The 19,845-nt window shown below is 39.9% G+C and overlaps 1 protein-coding gene across 2 annotated transcripts in view; it reads right to left on the minus strand.

The window, feature by feature from the left end:
* LOC133612285 (voltage-dependent calcium channel subunit alpha-2/delta-1) overlaps positions 1-19,845 on the minus strand; it is a 412,014-nt gene that overhangs the window by 254,114 nt on the left and 138,055 nt on the right. For both annotated transcript variants that reach the window (XM_061969551.2, XM_061969550.1), the window contains exons 5-6: positions 11,576-11,611; positions 1,872-2,001 (exon numbers count right to left, since the gene is read on the minus strand). In XM_061969551.2, the coding sequence (XP_061825535.2) occupies positions 1,872-2,001; positions 11,576-11,611 (166 nt within the window). The remainder of the gene's footprint in view (positions 1-1,871; positions 2,002-11,575; positions 11,612-19,845) is intronic.

The following is a 19,845-nucleotide window of genomic DNA, read 5'->3' on the forward strand; positions in this document are numbered from 1 at the left end:
AGAGACAAAAGTGAATGTTTTTACTAAACTTTTGTTTTGAAGGGGGAATTGCCAACTTCCTGTTGATTTTTGCTGAATGATGTCAATGTATGAAATGTAGGTCTAAGTCAGACCTACATAGAGGTTTTTGTTTCATGTCTCTACGACATTCCGGAAGTTACAAGCAGTTTTGTCTGTGTTTTTTCCTAGGGGGCGCCAGAGCGCAATTTTGACTTTTGGAGGTTTTTTTTTTATTAGATGGCAATTTTCGCCAGTCCTGATGTGTGTGTCAAATATGGTGAGTTTTGAAGCATGTTAAGGGGGTCAAATTACAGCTCAAAAAGGCAAAAGTGAATGTTTTTACTAAACTTTTGTTTTGAAGGGGGAATTGCCAACTTCCTGTTGATTTTTGCTGAAGGATGTCAATGTATGAAATCTAGGTCTAAGTCAGACCTACATAGAGGTTTTGGTTTCATGTCTCTATGACATTCCTACCGGAAGTTACAAGCAGTTTTGTCTGTGTTTTTTCCTAGGGGGCGCTAAAGCGCAATTTGACTTTTGGGGTTTGGGTTTTTTATTAGATGGCAATTTTCACCAGTCCTGATGTGTGTGTCAAATATGGTGAGTTTTGAAGCATGTTAAGGGGGTTAAATTACAACTCAAAGAGGCAAAAGTGAATGTTTTTACTAAACTTTTGTTTTGAAGGGGGAATTGCCAACTTCCTGTTGATTTTTGCTGAAGGATGTCAATGTATGAAATCTAGGTCTAAGTCAGACCTACATAGAGGTTTTTGTTTCATGTCTCTACGACATTCCGGAAGTTACAAGCAGTTTTGTCTGTGTTTTTTCCTAGGGGGCGCTAGAGCGCAATTTTGACTTTTGGAGGGTTTTTTTTTTTTATTAGATGGCAATTTTCGCCAGTCCTGATGTGTTTGTCAAATATGGTGAGTTTTGAAGCATGTTAAGGGGGTCAAATTACAACTCAAAGAGGCAAAAGTGAATGTTTTTACTAAACTTTTGTTTTGAAGGGGGAATTGCCAACTTCCTGTTGATTTTTGCTGAAGGATGTCAATGAATGAAATCTAGGTCTAAGTCAGACCCACATAGAGGTTTTTGTTTCATGTCTCTACGACATTCCTACCGGAAGTTACAAGCAGTCTTGTCTGTGTTTTTTCCTAGGGGGCGCTAGAGCGCAATTTTGACTTTTGGAGGGTTTTTTTTTATTAGATGGTAATTTTCGCCAGTCCTGATGTGTGTGTCAAATATGGTGAGTTTTGAAGCATGTTAAGGGGCTCAAATTACAGCTCAAAGAGGCAAAAGTGAATGTTTTTACTAAACTTTTGTTTTGAAGGGGGAATTGCCAACTTCCTGTTGATTTTTGCTGAAGGATGTCAATGTATGAAATCTAGGTCTAAGTCAGACCTACATAGAGGTTTTTGTTCATGTCTCTACGACATTCCGGAAGTTACAAGCAGTTGTCTGTTTTTTCCTAGGGGGCGCTAGAGCGCAATTTTGACTTTTGGAGGTTTTTTTTTATTAGATGGCAATTTTCGCCAGTCCTAATGTGTGTGTCAAATATGGTGAGTTTTGAAGCATGTTAAGGGGGTCAAATTACAGCTCAAAGAGGCGGTGGTGTTATAATAAAGAATAAAACGCACAAAATACAATAGGGTCCTCTGTCCCAAAGGGATAAACAAATCGTTAAATGGATAACTAAAACTGTAATGTGTCATATTTTGATGCAGCTCTTGGTTTGAATCTTATTCGAGCGTCTCTTTGTGAACAAACCCATTCAGCCAAAAGCAAATTTGGCAGAGGTGCAAACAGCAAGCAACATCTTCTAATGGAGTTTTATGTGTCAGCTGTATCCATGGTTACCAGGCGTGCACTCACAGCCATCGTAGATGTCGGTGGGGATGTGCACAGCCGTGTGACTGTGGTCCGTCAGGCGCTTAAAGGACGGGTCCTCCGTAAAGTCCGGGTGGATTCGGTATTTCCGCCCCTCCGTCTCGTTGGCGTCCAGCTTGGGAGGCAAGAAAGAAAGAACCATGAAGCTGGCTGAACAGCATGTGGAAGAATACCTTGAATAATAATGCTAATAATGATTTAGTAATGACATTCTGGATTATGTATCAGCCTATTTGGGCGTTTTGCATCAATGGCAGCAGCATGGGCGCGACCATATATGAAGAGAGACACAATAAGATGTGGACGACTGCATGCAGGATGGAGACGAGAAGAAAGAACGAGGGGGTGTGTGAACACTTGCTTCCCAATAAAGCAACAGTGCAGGCTGCTCATCTATCTTGTCTGTCAATTAGAGGAAAAACCTGGCAGAAACCTCTTCACCTGCAAAATAAAAAAAGCGAGTGGGAGGAGGGAGGAATTAAAGGCGGCGGCACAACAAGGAGGAGAAGAAGAGGAGGGAGAGAAAGCCTCGGAGGAGAGATAGGGCGAAAGATGTAGCATTAAGGCAACCAAGCGAAACACAAGAGTGGAAAAGGTGGAGATGGGAGGAGGACGATGGAGGATGTGGAAGTGAGGACATGACACATCTCTCACATCTGCTTGACTGACAGCAGAAGTCATATGGACACAAGTATTGGTGCACCACCAACTCAATCTAAAGCCCGAAAACCGTGAGATATTGTTTGGTGTGCCGAAAAAGCCTTCTCGATAAGGTTTATTCAGGTGTATTGGAGAGGAGGCTACGCCGGATAGTCGAAGCTCGGGTTCAGGAGGAACAGTGTGGTTTTCGTCCTGGTCGTGGAACTGTGGACCAGTTCTATACTCTCGGCAGGGTTCTTGAGGGTGCATGGGAGTTTGCCCAACCAGTCTACATGTGGTTTGTGGACTTGGAGAAGGCATGAGACCGTGTCCCTCGGAAAGTCCTGTGGGGAGTGCTCAGAGAGTATGGGGTATCGGACCTTCTGATTGTGGCGGTTCGCTCCCTGTATGATCAGTGTCAGAGCTTGGTCCGCATTGCCGGTATTAAGTCGGACACGTTTCCAGTGAGGGTTGGACTCCGCCAAGGCTGCCCTTTTCACCGATTCTGTTCATAACTTTTATGGACAGAATTCTAGGCGCAGTCAAGGCGTTGAGGGGATCCGGTTTGGTGTCTGCAGGATTAGGTCTCTGCTTTTTGCAGATGATGTGGTCCTGATGGCTTCATCTGGCCAGGATCTTCAGCTCTCACTGGATCGGTTCGTAGCTGAGTGTAAAGCGACTGGGATGAGAATCAGCACCTCCAAGTCCGAGTCCATGGTTCTCGCCCGGAAAAGGGTGGAGTGCCATCTCCGGGTTGGGGAGGAGATCTTGCCCCAAGTGGAGGAGTTCAAGTACCTCGGAGTCTTGTTCACGAGTGAGGGAAGAGTGGATGGTGAGATCGACAGGTAGATCGGTGCGGCGTCTTCAGTAATGCGGACGCTGTATCGATCCGTTGTGGTGAAGAAGGAGCTGAACCGGAAGGCAAAGCTTTCAATTTACCGGTCGATCTACGTTCCCATCCTCACCTATGGTCATGAGCTTTGGGTGATGACCGAAAGGACAAGATCACGGGTACAAGCGGCCGAAATGAGTTTCCTCCGCCGGGTGGCGGGGCTCTACCTTAGAGATAGGGTGAGAAGCTCTGCCATCCGGGGGGAGCTCAAAGTAAAGCCGCTGCTCCTCCACATGGAGAGGAGCCAGAGGAGGTGGTTCGGGCATCTGGTCAGGATACCACCCGAATGCCTCCCTCGGGAGGTGTTTAGGGCACGTCTGACCTGTAGGAGGCCACGGGGAAGACCCAGGACACGTTGGGAAGACTTTTTCTCCCGGCTCGCCTGGGAACGCCTCGGGATCCCCCGGGAAGAGCTGGATGAAGTGGCTGGGGAGACGGAAGTCTGGGCTTCCCTGCTTAGGCTGCTGCCCCCGCGACCCGACCTCGGATAAGCGGAAGAAGATGGATGGATGGATGGATGGATGGTTGGAAAAATATTTTTTGCACACCAATACCGTATTTTTCGGATTATAAGTCGCAGTTTTTTTCATAGCTTGGGGTGCATAGGGTGTGACTTATACTCAGGAGTTACTTATGTGTGAAATGATTAACACATTACCGTAAAATATCAAATAATATTATTTATCTCATTCATGTAAGAGACTAGACGTATATCAGCAATGGTCACACACACACACGTCAACCAATACAAATTTGGTGGGGGCGGGTCATAGCAGAAGTACATTATAAAAAAAAGATGCTACCTGCTACTACTTCCGTACCTATGAAAATGTATCATTTCAACATTGGCGGTAACTTCTAAAAACTGAGAAGGGCTGAACAAAAATGGCAGTGAAAAGGAAATCATATACCGTATTTTTCGGACTATAAGTTGCAGTTTTTTTCATAGTTTGGCCGGGGGTGCGACTTATACTCAGGAGCGACTTATGTGTGAAATTATTAACACATTACCGTAAAATATCAAATAATATTATTGATCTCATTCACGTAAGAGACTAGACGTATAAGATTTCATGGGATTTAGCGATTAGGAGTGACAGATTGTTTGGTAAACGTATAGCATGTTCTATATGTTATAGTTATTTGAATGACTCTTACCATAATATGTTACGTTAACATACCAGTTGGTTATTTATGCCTCATATAACGTACACTTATTCAGCCTGTTGTTCACTATTCTTTATTTATTTTAAATTGCCTTTCAAATGTCTATTCTTGGTGATGGCTTTTATCAAATACATTTCCCCAAAAAAATGCCACTTATACTCCAGTGCGAAGATAATTATTCTCTCTAAGCAGATTTTATGTTAGACTGTTTTACTTGTTTTAAGGGTTTTGGTCCTAAATGATCTCAGTAAGATATTACAGCTTGTTGCTGAGATTTGATGACCTATATTGAGTAAAACATGCTTGAAACTAGAATATCAAGTGTTGCAAAGCTGTGTCATCAACACTCACAAGTATAAAACTACTTTTTTAAAGTAAACATTTCTTATCTCAAGCATGACTTCTTATCTCAAGCATGACTTCGACACAATTGTGTCCCATAATTAAAACAGATGACAGCCAAATGGACTTTGCTGTTTTATTTTCAATGAAACAATAGAAAAGATGTACTCATATAGTAGTACAGTTGGCACAGTACAGTAAACTGACTGTTAATATTTAAACATGTTACATTTCTAACAATTTTGAACATAAATAGTCCATGCACATTCAGATGAATTCTTCAAAATTACAATTAAAAATAATTTTGGCCGGGGGCCGGGCTGTATATATGCGCACTAAGCGACTGAAAGAGCACGCACTTGGCGCGATTATGTCATGTTATCCATGGAAAAATGTATTTTTAGACAATAAGATTTGCCTGAGCGGCTAGGAGACCCCGAGAGTAACAAGCGCTTGCCTTGTTGCCTTTCCATTAAGAACAATAAATTTGTTTTTAGTATAAGTTTGCTGGTTTCAAGAAATGTAATGCCGAGCGCATATCATTATGTCAAGATAATGGCACTAGCATTTACTTCATTTAAGAATATTTTTCAACATATTGAGCAAAAAGGTCTCTTTTTTTTTTCTACCAAGAAAGGTGCACTTGTTATTAGTGAGAATATACTTATTTTACGGTATTTTTGGGTTCATTGAGGTTAGCTAATTTTACTTGTTTTGGAAAGTCTTGACAAGACAAATTTTCTTGTTCTATTGGCAGATCATTTTGCTTAGTTCAAATAAAATACCCCTCATTTTTGTATTTTTTTTTTGTTTTGTTTTTGAACACTGACTTTTTGCAGTGTTGGACCCCGACTTAAACAAGTTGAAAAACGTATTAGGGTGTTACCTTTTGGTGGTCAATTGTACGGAATATGTACTGTACTGTGCAATCTACTAATACAAGTTTCAATCAATCAATCAATGACAAGCTATCAGCAAATCTTGTAAATTCAGTGAGCGTCTAAAAAAAAAAAAAAAAAAAAAAAAAAATGTTTTTGCTTGTTTTCTGGATTTTTTGGATACCACCACACCAGGGTGCTAATGACGGTAATGCAGAACAAACCATAGAACCAGAAATGTAAGTTTGTGTGCTATTGGAAAGAATCTTCAAGTTAATTTTACCAAGCAGATGCTGACTTAAGTATGGTAACAAGTCTAATGTAGAGGTCTTCAAAGTATGGTATAGTGCAGGGGTCGGCAACCTTTACCACTCAAAGAGCCATTTTGACCAGTTTCACATATTCAAGAAAACAATGGGAGCCACAAAAATCTTTTGATATTTAAAATGAAATAACACTGCATACAAAGTTTTTTTTGTGCTTTGTACTATGTATAAACCAAGGGTCTCAGACACGCGGACCCCACCTTAATATGAAAATTGAATGTTAGTGCGGCCCGTGAGTTTAATATGAATGGCGCATGACAGCGTCATACTTGTCAACCCTCCCGATTTTTCCGACAGACTGCAAATTCCAGGGCAATTATTCTCTCGAACGTGCCGTAATGGTACAGCATATAGCACCCATTATAACCAGCGTACCGGCAGAGCCACACGACGTAAGGGGCTTTTACTTGCTCACTTAATCAACAGCAAGGCATTCTTGGTCAACAACTACACAGGTTACACTGACGGTGGTGGTATAAAAAACTTTAGCACTCTTACTAATAATGCGCCACACTGTGAACCCACACCAAACAAGAATGACAAACACATTTCGGGAGAACATCTGCACCGTAGCACAACATAAACACAACAGAACAAATACAGGGCTGCCCTGACTCTTCCGGGCTACATTATACACCCCCGCTACCAAACTCCGCCCACCTCAACCGACGCACGGAGGGGAGGGGGTTGATGTGTGGGGGAGCAGGGTTGGGGTGGGGGTGGGGTTTGGTGGTAGCAGGGGTGTATAATGTAGCCCGGAAGAGTCAGGGCTGCATGGGATTCTGGGTATTTGTTCTGTTGTGTTTATGTTGTGTTAAGTTGCAGATGTTCTCCCGAAATGTGTTTGTCATTCTTGATTGGTTTTGGTTCACAGTGTGGCGCATTATTAGTAAGAGTGTTAACGTTTTTTATACCGCCCCCATCAGTGTAATCTGTGTGGCTGTTGAACAAGTATGCCTTGCTGTAACTTATGTGTGCAAGCAGAAAATGCACACAACAACAAACTGGGCTGGCACGCTGTTTGAACAGAATGCAGAGGGCGCTAAATGCTGTACCATCATGGCACGCCCTTATTAATATTGTTAGGGTGAAAATCGGAAACAATTAATCCTGGGAATTTCCGGCGAGAGGCACTGAAATCCGGAAGTCTCCCGGGAGGGTAGGCAAGTATGCAGCTGAGCCGCATCAGAGTGGTCAAAGAGCCGCATGCGGCTCCGGAGCCGCGGGTTGCCGACCCCTGGTATAGTGGACCTCCCCTCAGAAAACATAGCTCGTTTGGGGCCTCTGCTATTCAAGACCTGGGCAAAATACGGCCCGTGGGCCACATGCGGCCCGTTATGATTTTCAATCTGGCCCGCCTGACGTTCTATATCATTTTTTTAGACCTTTAACATCAAAACTGTCGCCGCCATTATAATGTGCAATGCTGTTTTTTATTGACCGTAAGTCTTGAACTATAGAAAGAAATGGTTGAAATCTGCACTTTTGAGTGTTAAAGGAGTTATTAGGGTAATCTAGGTCACAGCAGCTCAGACCAGGAACAAAGCGGAGTGGGCGGGGTTTGTTTTCAGAGCAGCCAGCCCCAAACCGGTGTCAGAAACCGATGCGGAAGCACATATTTACGTGATAATATAAAGGTGTTTATTACACTTTGCATTCATGTTTTGCTGTTTTTTACATTTTTGTTGTTTTGCTTGATTGTAGAAGATGTCTATGGAGGAGCTGGTCTGAGAAGTAAAATATGTTCATATGTTGTTAATATTCAGTGTTTTATTGTTCGTAGTTAATATTGTAAATCCCGCTGTCTTTATTTTAATGTACATTTTGGGTGTCCCATTCAGTAAAAAACTGTAAATTGCATTCCGTTATTCTTCAGGTGGTCTGTCATTACGTTTTTAGAATTACATCGGACATTGTGACTTTTGGTATTAGTGTTCCTGGAAAAAAGGGAGCCAAACACACATACTGTACAGCATATTTTTACAGCTAAATGTGTGTATATCATTTATACACACATACACCCCCCAGACACATTTTTTTCTCTCAATGTGGCCCCCGAGTCATAATATTTGACCAGCTCTGCTCTATTACATGAAAGCTCAATGCGTTCAGCAATCCTTAGCCTTACTGTCGAGGGTTATTTTTTATGTTTCTTACCGTATTTTTCGGAGTATAAGTCGCACCGGCCGAAAATGCATAATAAAGAAGGAAAAAAACATATATAAGTCGCACTGGAGTATAAGTCGCATTTTTGGGGGAAATGTATTTGATAAAAGCCAACACCAAGAATAGACATTTGAAAGGCAATTTAAAATAAAGTATAGTGAACAACAGACTGAATAAGTGTACGTTATATGAGGCATAAATAAACAAACTGGTATGTTAACGTAACATATTATGGTAAGAGTCATTCAAATAACTATAACATATAGAACATGCTATACGTTTACCAAACAATCTGTCACTCCTAATCGCTAAATCCCATGAAATCTTATACGTCTAGTCTCTTACGTGAATGAGATAAATAATATTATTTGATATTTTACGCTAATGTGTTGATAATTTCACACATAAGTCGCTCCTGAGTATAAGTCGCACCCCCGGCCAAACTATGAAAAAAACTGCGACTTACAGTCCGAAAAATACGGTATATTATTCGTTTTTCTCAAGTTGCTACTGTTGTCTGAGTGTGAGTAGTTTTATTTTATTCCAGTTTCATTACACAGTGCTTCACTGCGTTTTATACTTGTGTGACAATTCCAAATGGTACTTGTACAGGTAAGAAAGGTTTTCTGGTGGTTATACTAGTAATTCACTATACATTTTATGTAAAAAAAAATCAAATAAATAATGCACTGCAAAAAGTCAGTGTTCAAAAACAAGAAAAAAACACAAAAATGAGGGGTATTTTATTTGAACTAAGCAAAATGATCTGCCAATAGAACAAGAAAATTTGGCTTGTCAAGACTTTCCAAAACAAATAAAATTAGCTAACTTCAATGAACCCAAAAATACCTTAAAATAAGTATATTCTCACTAATAACAAGTGTGCTTTTCTTGGTAGAAAAACAAATATGAGACCTTTTTGCTTAAAGGGGAACATTATCACAATTTCAGAATTGTTAAAACCATTAAAAATCAGTTCCCAGTGGCTTATTATATTTTTCGAAGTTTTTTTCAAAATTTTACCCATCACGCAATATCCCTAAAAAAAAAAGCTTCAAAGTGCCTGATTTTAACCATCGTTATATACACCCGTCCATTTTCCTGTGACGTCACATAGTGAAGCCAACACAAACAAACATGGCGGAAAGAACAGCAAGCTATAGCGACATTAGCTCGGATTCAGACTCGGATTTCAGCGGCTTAAGCGATTCAACAGATTACGAATATATTGAAACGGATGGTTGTAGTGTGGAGGCAGGTAGCGAAAACGAAATTGAAGAAGAAACTGAAGCTATTGAGCCATATCGGTTTGAACCGTATGCAAGCGAAACCGACGAAAACGACACGACAGCCAGCGACACGGGAGAAAGCGAGGACGAATTCGGCGATCGCTTTCTAACCAACGATTGGTATGTGTTTGTTTGGCATTAAAGGAAACTAACAACTATGAACTAGGTTTACAGCATATGAAATACATTTGGCAACAACATGCACTTTGAGAGTGCAGACAGCCCAATTTTCATCAATTAATATATTCTGTAGACATACCCTCATGGCAGCAGGCCAGGGAAGCTAGGGTCGATATTCTTCTCTTGATCATCTTCGGGACGGTGTGAGCCAAGACATCCAGGGGGTTTAGCTCGCTCGTCTGCGGGAACAAACTGCCGCCATTGCTTGAGTGCTACCGAGGTCCTTTGTCCCTGAATTGCTCACACACTCCGGCAGATTCAATGGGGGTCTGGCGGCAGATTTCTTTGACTTTATCGTTGGAAATGCATCTGCTTTGAGTGTCGCAGGATTTCCACACATTCTTGCCATCTCTGTCGTAGCATAGCTTTCGTCGGTAAAGTGTGCTGAACAAACGTCCAATTTCTTGCCACTTTGGCATCTTTGGGCCACTGGTGCAACTTGAATCCGTCCCTGTTCGTGTTGTTACACCCTCCGACAACACACCGACGAGGCATGATGTCTCCAAGGTACGGAAAACAGTCGAAAAAACGGAAAATAACAGAGCTGATTTGACTCGGTGTTTGAGAAAATGGCGGATTGCTTCCCGATGCGACGCCACGTTGTGACGTCATCGCTCCGAGAGCGAATATTAGAAAGGCGTTTAATTTGCCAAAATTCACCCATTTAGAGTTCGGAAATCGGTTAAAAAAATATATGGTCTTTTTTCTGTAACATCAAGGTATATATTGACACTTACATAGGTCTGGTGATAATGTTCCCCTTTAATATATTGAAAAATATTCTTAAATGAAGTAAATGCTAGTGCCATTATCTTGACATAATGATATGCACTCGGCATTACATTTCTTGAAACCAGCAAACTTATACTAAAAACTAATTTATTGTTCTTAATGGAAAGGCAACAAGGCAAGCGCTTGTTACTCTCGGGGTCTCCTAGCTGCTCAGGCAATTCATATAGTCTAAAAATGCATTTTTCCATCAATAACATGACATCATCACGCCAAGTGCGTGCTCTTTCAGTCAATTAGTGCGCATATATACGGCCACATTTTATTTTATTGTAATTTGAAGAATTCATCTGAATGTGCATGAACTATTTCTGTTCAAAATTGTTAGAAATGTCACGTTAAATGTTTAAATATTAACTGTCAGTTTACTGTACTGTGCCAACTGTACTACTATATGAGTACGTGTTTTCTATTGTTTCATTGAAAATAAAACAGCAAAGTTCATTTGGCTGTCATCTGTTTTAATTATGAGACACAATTGTGTCAAAGTCATGATTTTATTTTTTCTTGCTTGAAGTAAGAAATTATTACCGTATTTTTCGGAGTATAAGTCGCACCGGAGTATAAGTCGCACCAGCCGAAAATGCATAATAAAGAAGGAAAAAAACATTATGCAACTTTCATAAACTATGAAAAAAAACTGCGACTTATAGTCCGAAAAATACGGTACTTTAAAAAGTAGTTTTATACATTTTTACAGCTTTGCAGCAGTTGATATTCTAGTTTCAAGCATGTTTTACTCAATATAGGTCATCAAATCTCAGCAACAAGCTGTAATATCTTACTGAGATCATTCAGGACCAAAACCCTTAAAACAAGTAAAACACTCTGACATAAAATCTGCTTAGTGAGAAGAATTATCTTATCAGACAGAAACTAAGCAAATATCACCCTTATTTGAGATATTTCATCTTACTTAGATTTCAGTTTTTGCAGTGCGTACAATTGCAAATCACAAATGTTTCCTGTGTCCCAGTACTTTTGTCCATACAGTGGAGGCAGAAGGGAAATAAGCACTTACGTTGTCCTTTGAGTTGTAGTACGCAATTTCATCATCCTGCAAACAAGCACATTACCAAACAGAAACATAACTATAATGTGACAGGAAAAAGCGTTATATTCCGACTTATACTGCATTCGTTAGTTTAATGCTATAAAGAGACGATGAGGGGGTTACCACATGGGACCCCTAATGCGTCATAACGTGCAACATTTACTGACGGAGCCGCAATCACTGCGAACATCACACTTTGAAGCAGCTGTAATAAACCGCTTGAGATGATGAAATAGATCCAAATAGATGACTTGTTTGTCCTCGTATCTCTTCAGGCAAAATGTGTATGCAGTAGAATAAGCCATGCAAACCAAACTGCAGTATTTTAAGGACCATAGGGCGCACCGGATTATAAGGCGCACTGCCGATGAGCGGGTCTATTTAGGTCAATTTTCATACAAAAGGCGCACCGGATTGATTATAAGGTGCATTAAAGGATCAAAATCAATATTATGATAATTTTTTCTTCATTTAAAACATTTCATTGTGGTCTACATAACATGTGATGATGGTATTTTGGTCCAAATGTTGCATGGATGATGTTATACAGACCATTTTCAAGTTTCTTTCTGACCGTCTCTTCAGGACGTGCCTCCACTTCGACAGCGTCTTCTCCCCCGTCATCTTTGTTGTACCAGTGGTTTCTAGCGCTTCCATAGTAGGGATGTAACGATACACGGTATAACGATAAACCGCGGTAAAATTACATTTTGAATTACCGGACTGAGAGTTAGCATGGCGATATGTCGGGAATTTTGCCACAACTTGATAATAAAATCTGTGGTTTGTTGACTGGGATGTTCACTCATCCTTTAATTGAACTGCCAACTTTGTTAGTGTTCCAATGATATCAATACTCGCTCAAATGTTTTGTCATTTCATCGGAATTGAACACTGGCTGAGTTGTCGGTAAAGCACAAAGATTGTGTATTAGATGTGAGAGGTATCACTTGTTTATTTTGGTTTGCCAAACTGTTGCATTGAAGTACCGTATTTTTCGGACTATAAGTCGCAGTTTTTTTTTCATAGTTTGGCCGGGGCTGTGACTTATACTCAGGAGCGACTTATGTGTGAAATGATTAACACATTAGCGTAAAATATCAAATAATATTATTTAGCTAATTCAAGTAAGAGACTAGACCAGGGGTCGGCAATCTTTACCAGTCAAAGAGCCATTTTGAGCAGTTTCACAAATTATAGAAAACAATAGGAGCCGCAAAATTTTTTTGAAATTTTAAATGAAATAATACGAAGGTTTTTCTTTGGCTTTGTGCTATGTATAACCGGGGGTCTCAGATACGCTGCCCACACCTTTTATGTGGAATTTGAAAGCTTGTGCGGCACGCAGGTTTTTATTTAATGGCGCTTGTCAGCGTCATGCGTGCCGTGATGGTACAGCATATAGCACCCACTGCAGTCAGTCGTTGTATGGGGCTCCCGCTATGCTCACGTAAGTCACAGCATGGCATACTTGGTCAACAACCACACAGCTCACACTGACGGTGACGGTATAAAAAAAACAAAACTTTAACACTCTTACTAATAATCCACACTGTGAACCCACACCAAACAAGAATGACAAACACATTTCGGGAGAACATCTGCACCGTAACACAACATAAACACAACAGGACAAATACCCAGAATCCCATGCAGCCCTAACTCTTCCGGGATACATTATACACCCCCCGCTACCAAACCCCGCCCACCTCAACCGACGCACAGAGGGGGGGGTTGATGTGTGAGGGAGCAGGGGTTGGGGTGGGGGCGGGGTTTGGTGGTAGCAGGGGTGTATAATGTAGCCCGGAAGAGTCAGGGCTGCATGGGATTCTGAGTGTTTGTTCTGTTGTGTTTATGTTGTGTTAAGGTGCAGATGTTCTCCCGAAATGTGTTTGTCATTCTTATTTGGTTTTGGTTCAAAGTGTGGCGCATTATTAAAAAGAGTATTAAAGTTGTTTTATATGACCACCGTCAGTGTAACCTGTGTGGCTGTTGACCAAGTATGCCTTGCTGTCACGTACGTAGGCAAGTCAAAGATGTATCTTGGCACTCTGTTAATACAGATTGTAGAGGGCGCTAAATGTTGTACCATCATGGCACGCCCTTATTATTGCCGTAAGGGTGAAAATCGGTGTATATTAACCCCGGGAGTTTTCTGCGAGAGGCACTGAAATCCGGAAGTCTCACGGGAAAATTGGGGGGTTCAACAAGTAAGCTGCTGAGCTGCATCAGAGTGATCAAAGAGCCGCGGGTTGCCGACCCCTGGACTAGACGTATAAGATTTCATGGGATTTAGCGATTAGGAGTGACAGATTGTTTGGTAAACATATAGCATGTTCTATATGTTATAGTTATTTGAATGACTCTTACCATAATATGTTACGTTAACATACCAGTTGGTTATTTATGCCTCATATAACGTACACTTATTCAGCCTGTTGTTCACTATTCTTGATTTATTTTAAATTGCCTTTCAAATGTCTATTCTTGGTGTTGGCTTTTATCAAATACATTTCCCCAAAAAATGCGACTTATACTCCAGTGCGACTTATATATGTCTTTTCCCTTCTTTATTATGCATTTTCGGCCGGTGCGACTTATACTCCGGAGCGACTTATACTCCGGAGCGACTTATACTCCGAAAAATACGGTACATAACTTAGAAAATACCTCTCTCTATAAAAATTTTAAAATAGGCATCATGTAATAAAAATGCTGATACTATTAATGAACAAAAACACAAATATTTGTCATTAAATATATAGATAACGTTTATCTAGACCAGGGGTCGGCAACCTTTACCACTCAAAGAGCCATTTTGACCCGTTTCCACAAATTAAAGAAAACAATGGGAGCCACAAAACTCTTTTGAAATTTAAAATGAAATAACACTACATACAAAGTTTTTTTTTGCCTTGTGCTATGTATAAACCAAGGGTCTCAGACACGCGGCCCGCACCTTAATATGGAAATGTAATGTTAGTGCGGCCCGCGAGTTTTATATGAAGGGCACTTGACAGCGTCACACTTGCCAACCCTCCCGATTTGTCCGGTAGACTCCCGAATTTCAGGGAAACTATTCTCTCGAATGTATGCTGATTTTCACCCAAACAACAACAATAAGGGCGTGCCGTGATGTCACTACCTATAGCACCCTCTACGGCTTGAACAAACAGCTTGCCAGCCCAGTTACATGTTATATGAGGCTTCTGCAGACACACATAAAAGAATACCCCAAATGCCATGCATCCCTAACTCTTCCGGGCTACTTTATACACCCCCCCCACCCCCCCGTGCGTAGATTCAGGTGGGCGGGGTTTGGTGGTAGCAGGGTGTGTAATGTAGCCCGGAAGAGTTAGGGATGCATGGGATTCTGGGTATTTGTTCTGTTATGTTTATGTTGTGTTACGGTGTGGATGTTCTCCCGAAATGTGTTTGTCATTCTTGTTTGGTGTGGGTTCACAGTGTGGCGCATATTAGTAAGAGTGTTATAGTTGTTTATACGGCCACCGTCAGTGGGATCTGTATGGCTGTTGAACAAGTATGCCTTGCTGTCACTTAGTGTGTGAGCAGACGCCGCATACAAAATGTGACTGGGCCGGCACGCTGTTTCCTAGGTGAAAAAGCGGACGCGACGACAGGTTGTAGAGGATGCACAATGCAGTGCCATCACGGCACGCCCTCAATTTTGTTGTCCGGGTAAAAATCGGAGAATGTTTGCCCTGGGAGAGGCAGTGAAATCCGGAAGTCTCCTGGAAAAATCGGGAGGGTTGGCAAGAATGCAGCTGAGCCGCATCAGAGTGGTCAAAGAGCCGCATGCGGCTCCGGAGCCGTGGGTTGCCGACCCCTGATCTAGAGCATTTTTATTATATTTTACAAATGACATGATGGTATTACATTCACATCCCAACACTGTTTTACCAAACATAATGAATAATCATGATTAATAATCGTAATATCAATATTGATCAAAATAACCTCAATTATTATTTTGCCCATAATCGTGCAGTCCTATGTGTAAGACTGGATCTCATACATGAACACTATTTTAATCTATATGGACAAAAAGTGCAGTTACGTCTTATATCCATAAGGTGCCATCTTGCGAAATGTTCCCATTTTTTATTTTTTTATTTATTGTATTATTTTGTTTCTGCCCTATTACTTTTTTTCTAATGCTTGTGTTGCTATCATATGCACATTCAACTTTCTACCTGAGGTACATATATACATTTTGAATGTGTTGTTTGTGTGTTTTTAAATACAATTTGGTTAAAGGATTTCAGTATAAGTAGTTTTTGAAAATGTTGAGCACATTTAAAATTACCGCGATGATAATAATAATAACCCTGATAATTTTAGTCGCAATAGGGATGATGTTTGAAACCGGTTCTCCCGGTTGTTCGATAAGAAAAGAACCGATTCCATGGACTCGAATCCCTTTTTGAGAACCGGTTCCCGTTATTGAGGCCACTATAGTAAAGAAAAAGAGTTGGTTCTTTATTCGAATCCCTTCCCACAGGAAATGCCCTGTGGGACGGCAATGTTATGCCCATTTGATTGTAGACTCTTACTGACACCTTGTGGCGATATGAAAATACTACATGTCATTAGTTTGGGCACTTCCGGGTTGGCGACGTTCATGAGACAATGGAGAAGTAGACAAGTGTGTTAGCTCTTATAAACCTTGGAAAAGAAGTCTGTAAGTAAACTGATTAACTTGTTTATGTAACTCAATATTAAGGTGGAAAGTGTTTAAGTTTGATACTAAGATGTTTATTGAAAAACGATTTTTGTGCACTGTTTTAATGGATGTTTTGAGGACTTAAAATGGCTGCCAGTCGTGTATTTCCACCATCGAAATAGTTTCTACACTCATTTGTTTGATGATAGTACTGTATATTTGTGTGAAGCTAATATTTAGATATTGTGTATTACATTTCAGTATGTTAATTGAATCACATAGCTTATACATTTGTCATTGTGTGTATTTCAGTTTAAAAAACAAAACAAAAAAACAGTCCAATGCAAGACAAAAGTAAAGATAGGAAAAGACAAAGCAAGATCAACAACAATAAAGGGCCTAAATGGATTCATCTACTTTGGAACTTTATTTAGACGTCTTGGGTTGTTTGTTAGCTGTCTGCCTGTGTGTGTAGTTAGTATGTTCCAATAGCAGCAGAAGTGCAGTTTTTGGAGAGCTGTATTATTTTCAGTTTTGTGCCCAAGGGACTGATTTTATTTAACACTATATTATTATTTACACACCCATAGTGATCACAGAGACAGGTTGTTTTTGTGTTACTGTATATATTTGTTTTTCTGAAAAATCCCACTTAATATACTTTGGGTAACAACAGTCAATATTTTTATTTTTTATTTTTTTTAGGGGGGTAACAGTCAATATGTATTTATTTATTTTATTGTATTTTTTTCTTTTAAAATAAAAGTGAGCGTTTGTTAAACCAAATATTGTGTTTTTTTTCCCATATACAACAACCTATCTCGATTCGATAAGAGAATCGATAAGGAATCAGTTCGATAAGAGGATTCGATAATTGGCTCAAACCCGATAATTTCTTATCAAACATCATCCCTAGTCATACCGTGACATCCCTATTCCATAGCGAGTCTACTGACAGATATGTTAGAACTCTATGCTATTTTTGTATTAGAAATGGCAACATGGGTGGATGAATGCCCCATAACAAGAGGATGGAGGAAAAGGAGCTTATTGACTACAATGCACTTTAGGTAAACCTTTTAACATGGATAATCCGCTGACCTCAATTGAACAGGCGTCATCCTGCAGTCCACACGTAGCTCTTATCTGTGACTGCCATCTACTGGTCACACTTATTATGATGCCATGCACTAACAAAATTTGCTTCGAGGTCGGTAAGCGCAACCAGAGATAATAAGTACATTAGGTGCACCAGGGTATAAGACGCAGTGTCAATTTTTGAGGAAAATTAAAGGAGCCATATGCATACCTGCCAACTACTCCGGTTTTCCCGTAATTAGTACGGTTTTCATCAACCTATTCCGGGTTACGGTTGCAGTGATAAAAAATACGGTTTTTCATTAATTAAAAAAAAAAATTTTTTTTAAATGCGCGAGGCTATTTATAGCACCGCTGCCAAGCACGAGGCACCTGTTGCCATTGTTTCCAAACGAGCGAACGATCAAGGAATCAGCCGGAGAAAAATCGCAAACGAGTCTTAAACCGAAAAGAAAACTGCAGTCATTCCGTGAAGAATATTCAAAAGCCTATCCGGGAATAATTATCCGTTCCAAAAAGGGTGAAAACTACGCGAATTGCACCTTGTGCAGACAAGATTTTTCGATCGGACACGGAGGAATTAGCGATGTAAAAGACCACGTTGGGACAAAAAAACACAAGTCTAATGCCGTTGCTAGCGATACAAGTGGAAAACTTTCAACGTTTTTCGGATTTTAGCCACAAAAAGGTAATGACACCAATGTTATCTATTGGAATTGTTTAGTACTGTTATACTGTTAAAAGTGTTTATACTATTTATGCTTTCAAGTCCAAGTTGAAGAAATCTTGTTAAATGTTGACATCATAACTACCAAAATACACAAGTATGTCCTTAATATTTTTGCAGTGCTATTTCTGTTGAAAAGTTAAAATGATTACATTAGAGATGTGATGTGCCACTTTTCAAGTGTCTGATGGCTTAAATTAATTTTCATTAATTTTTCACATTTTGAATTCTTTTGAAAGGCTTACAAAAAAACTACATTTGAATTGTAATTCCATGCTATTGACAGGACTATTAATTTTAATGAAGTTAGCTTACCATGTTTACAGTATGATAATTGTGATAGAAATGTGAATTTTAGGCACAGAATATTTTTTTACAATTGAACAAGGCAGTAGATTATACAAGCTTGGACAGAAAGTTAATAATGACACCAATTTTTTTTTAATGGAATTGTTTAGTACTGTTTTACCATTTGTTTACTGTAAAAAGTGTTTATACTGTTTATACTTTCAATTAACAAATTGAAGTCTTGTGAAAGGTTGACAGGATAACTGGCATTAACTGTCAAAATAATTTCAAACTATTGAAGTTAGCTTACAGAATAAACATGTCAATCAACCCATATGATTTTTGCTGTAATATTTTTGTTTTGAAAAGTCACTGTGACTGATAGAAAAGTGATGGTTTTAGCAACATTTTAACCTGTCTGAATTCTAATAATCATTTTGCGTCGGGGGGCGAAGCCTGAACCCCCCACCAGGACTTTGTCCTGGACCTACCGGGGCCTGCGGCCCCTGGACCCTGGCTACTAGGTTTTTCTGATTTCAAAAGTTGGCAGGTATGCATATGTAATAATTTCATGTCAAGTCATCATTAAATGGCCCTGATATGTCAAAAGGCATTAATAAATCATGTTTTTTTCCCAATACCTCTATAACTGATAACGGTAGTTCAGCCGGGATATGCTCATTTCAAAATTTAATTTTCAGCCCCGAAATATTGCTATTGTTTATTTCGATGCCCCGCCCTCCACCGTTTGACCAATTAGAAAGTCCGTGAGTGTGTCACATCCAGGTTGCCAGTTACGCACCACCATCTTGGTCTGGCTACTGCCACTGGTAAAGTTACTAAACATGTCAGACCTTAGTCAATCTAAAAGTTACCATTCTCAACTTATTCATGACAAAGCCAGGAACAAAACGAGGATTTGTATCGAGGATGCCTTTGAAAGTTGGAGAGAATTGAAGGCGGAGACGATTTTTTTCATCTGACGCCAAATTTGCTAATTTCCCCCTTGATAGGTAAGTCAAGCATTTACATGTTTTTATTACTTTTAATAAATGGAAATGGACATTTGGTATGTAAACTATATTGTCCAATACGGTTTATGTTATTGTCTAACAAAGATAGTATGTTCTTGTAATAAATGCTTAGCATGCTAGCCCAGTCAATGACACATCGACATATCGGCTAACGGGGGACATATATGCCCGTTAGCCTGTATGTCCAACTGATAGGGCAAAAATATATTTTCGACAAATAAAAGCTATGTAGATATGGGTAGTGTCAGTGTCTATTTCATTCTCAATATGCTGATAAGACAGCCAAATCACGTGATTAAATAATTCCTCATTGGTGTTTGCATATTGTGGACTACATGCACCAAGTTATATGGCAATCTCAAACGTTTATAACAGTAGCCTATAGGTAGGGATGATGTTTGATAAG

Source organism: Nerophis lumbriciformis, linkage group LG10 (assembly GCF_033978685.3).
Source record: "Nerophis lumbriciformis linkage group LG10, RoL_Nlum_v2.1, whole genome shotgun sequence".
NCBI classification, from domain to species: domain Eukaryota; kingdom Metazoa; phylum Chordata; class Actinopteri; order Syngnathiformes; family Syngnathidae; genus Nerophis; species Nerophis lumbriciformis.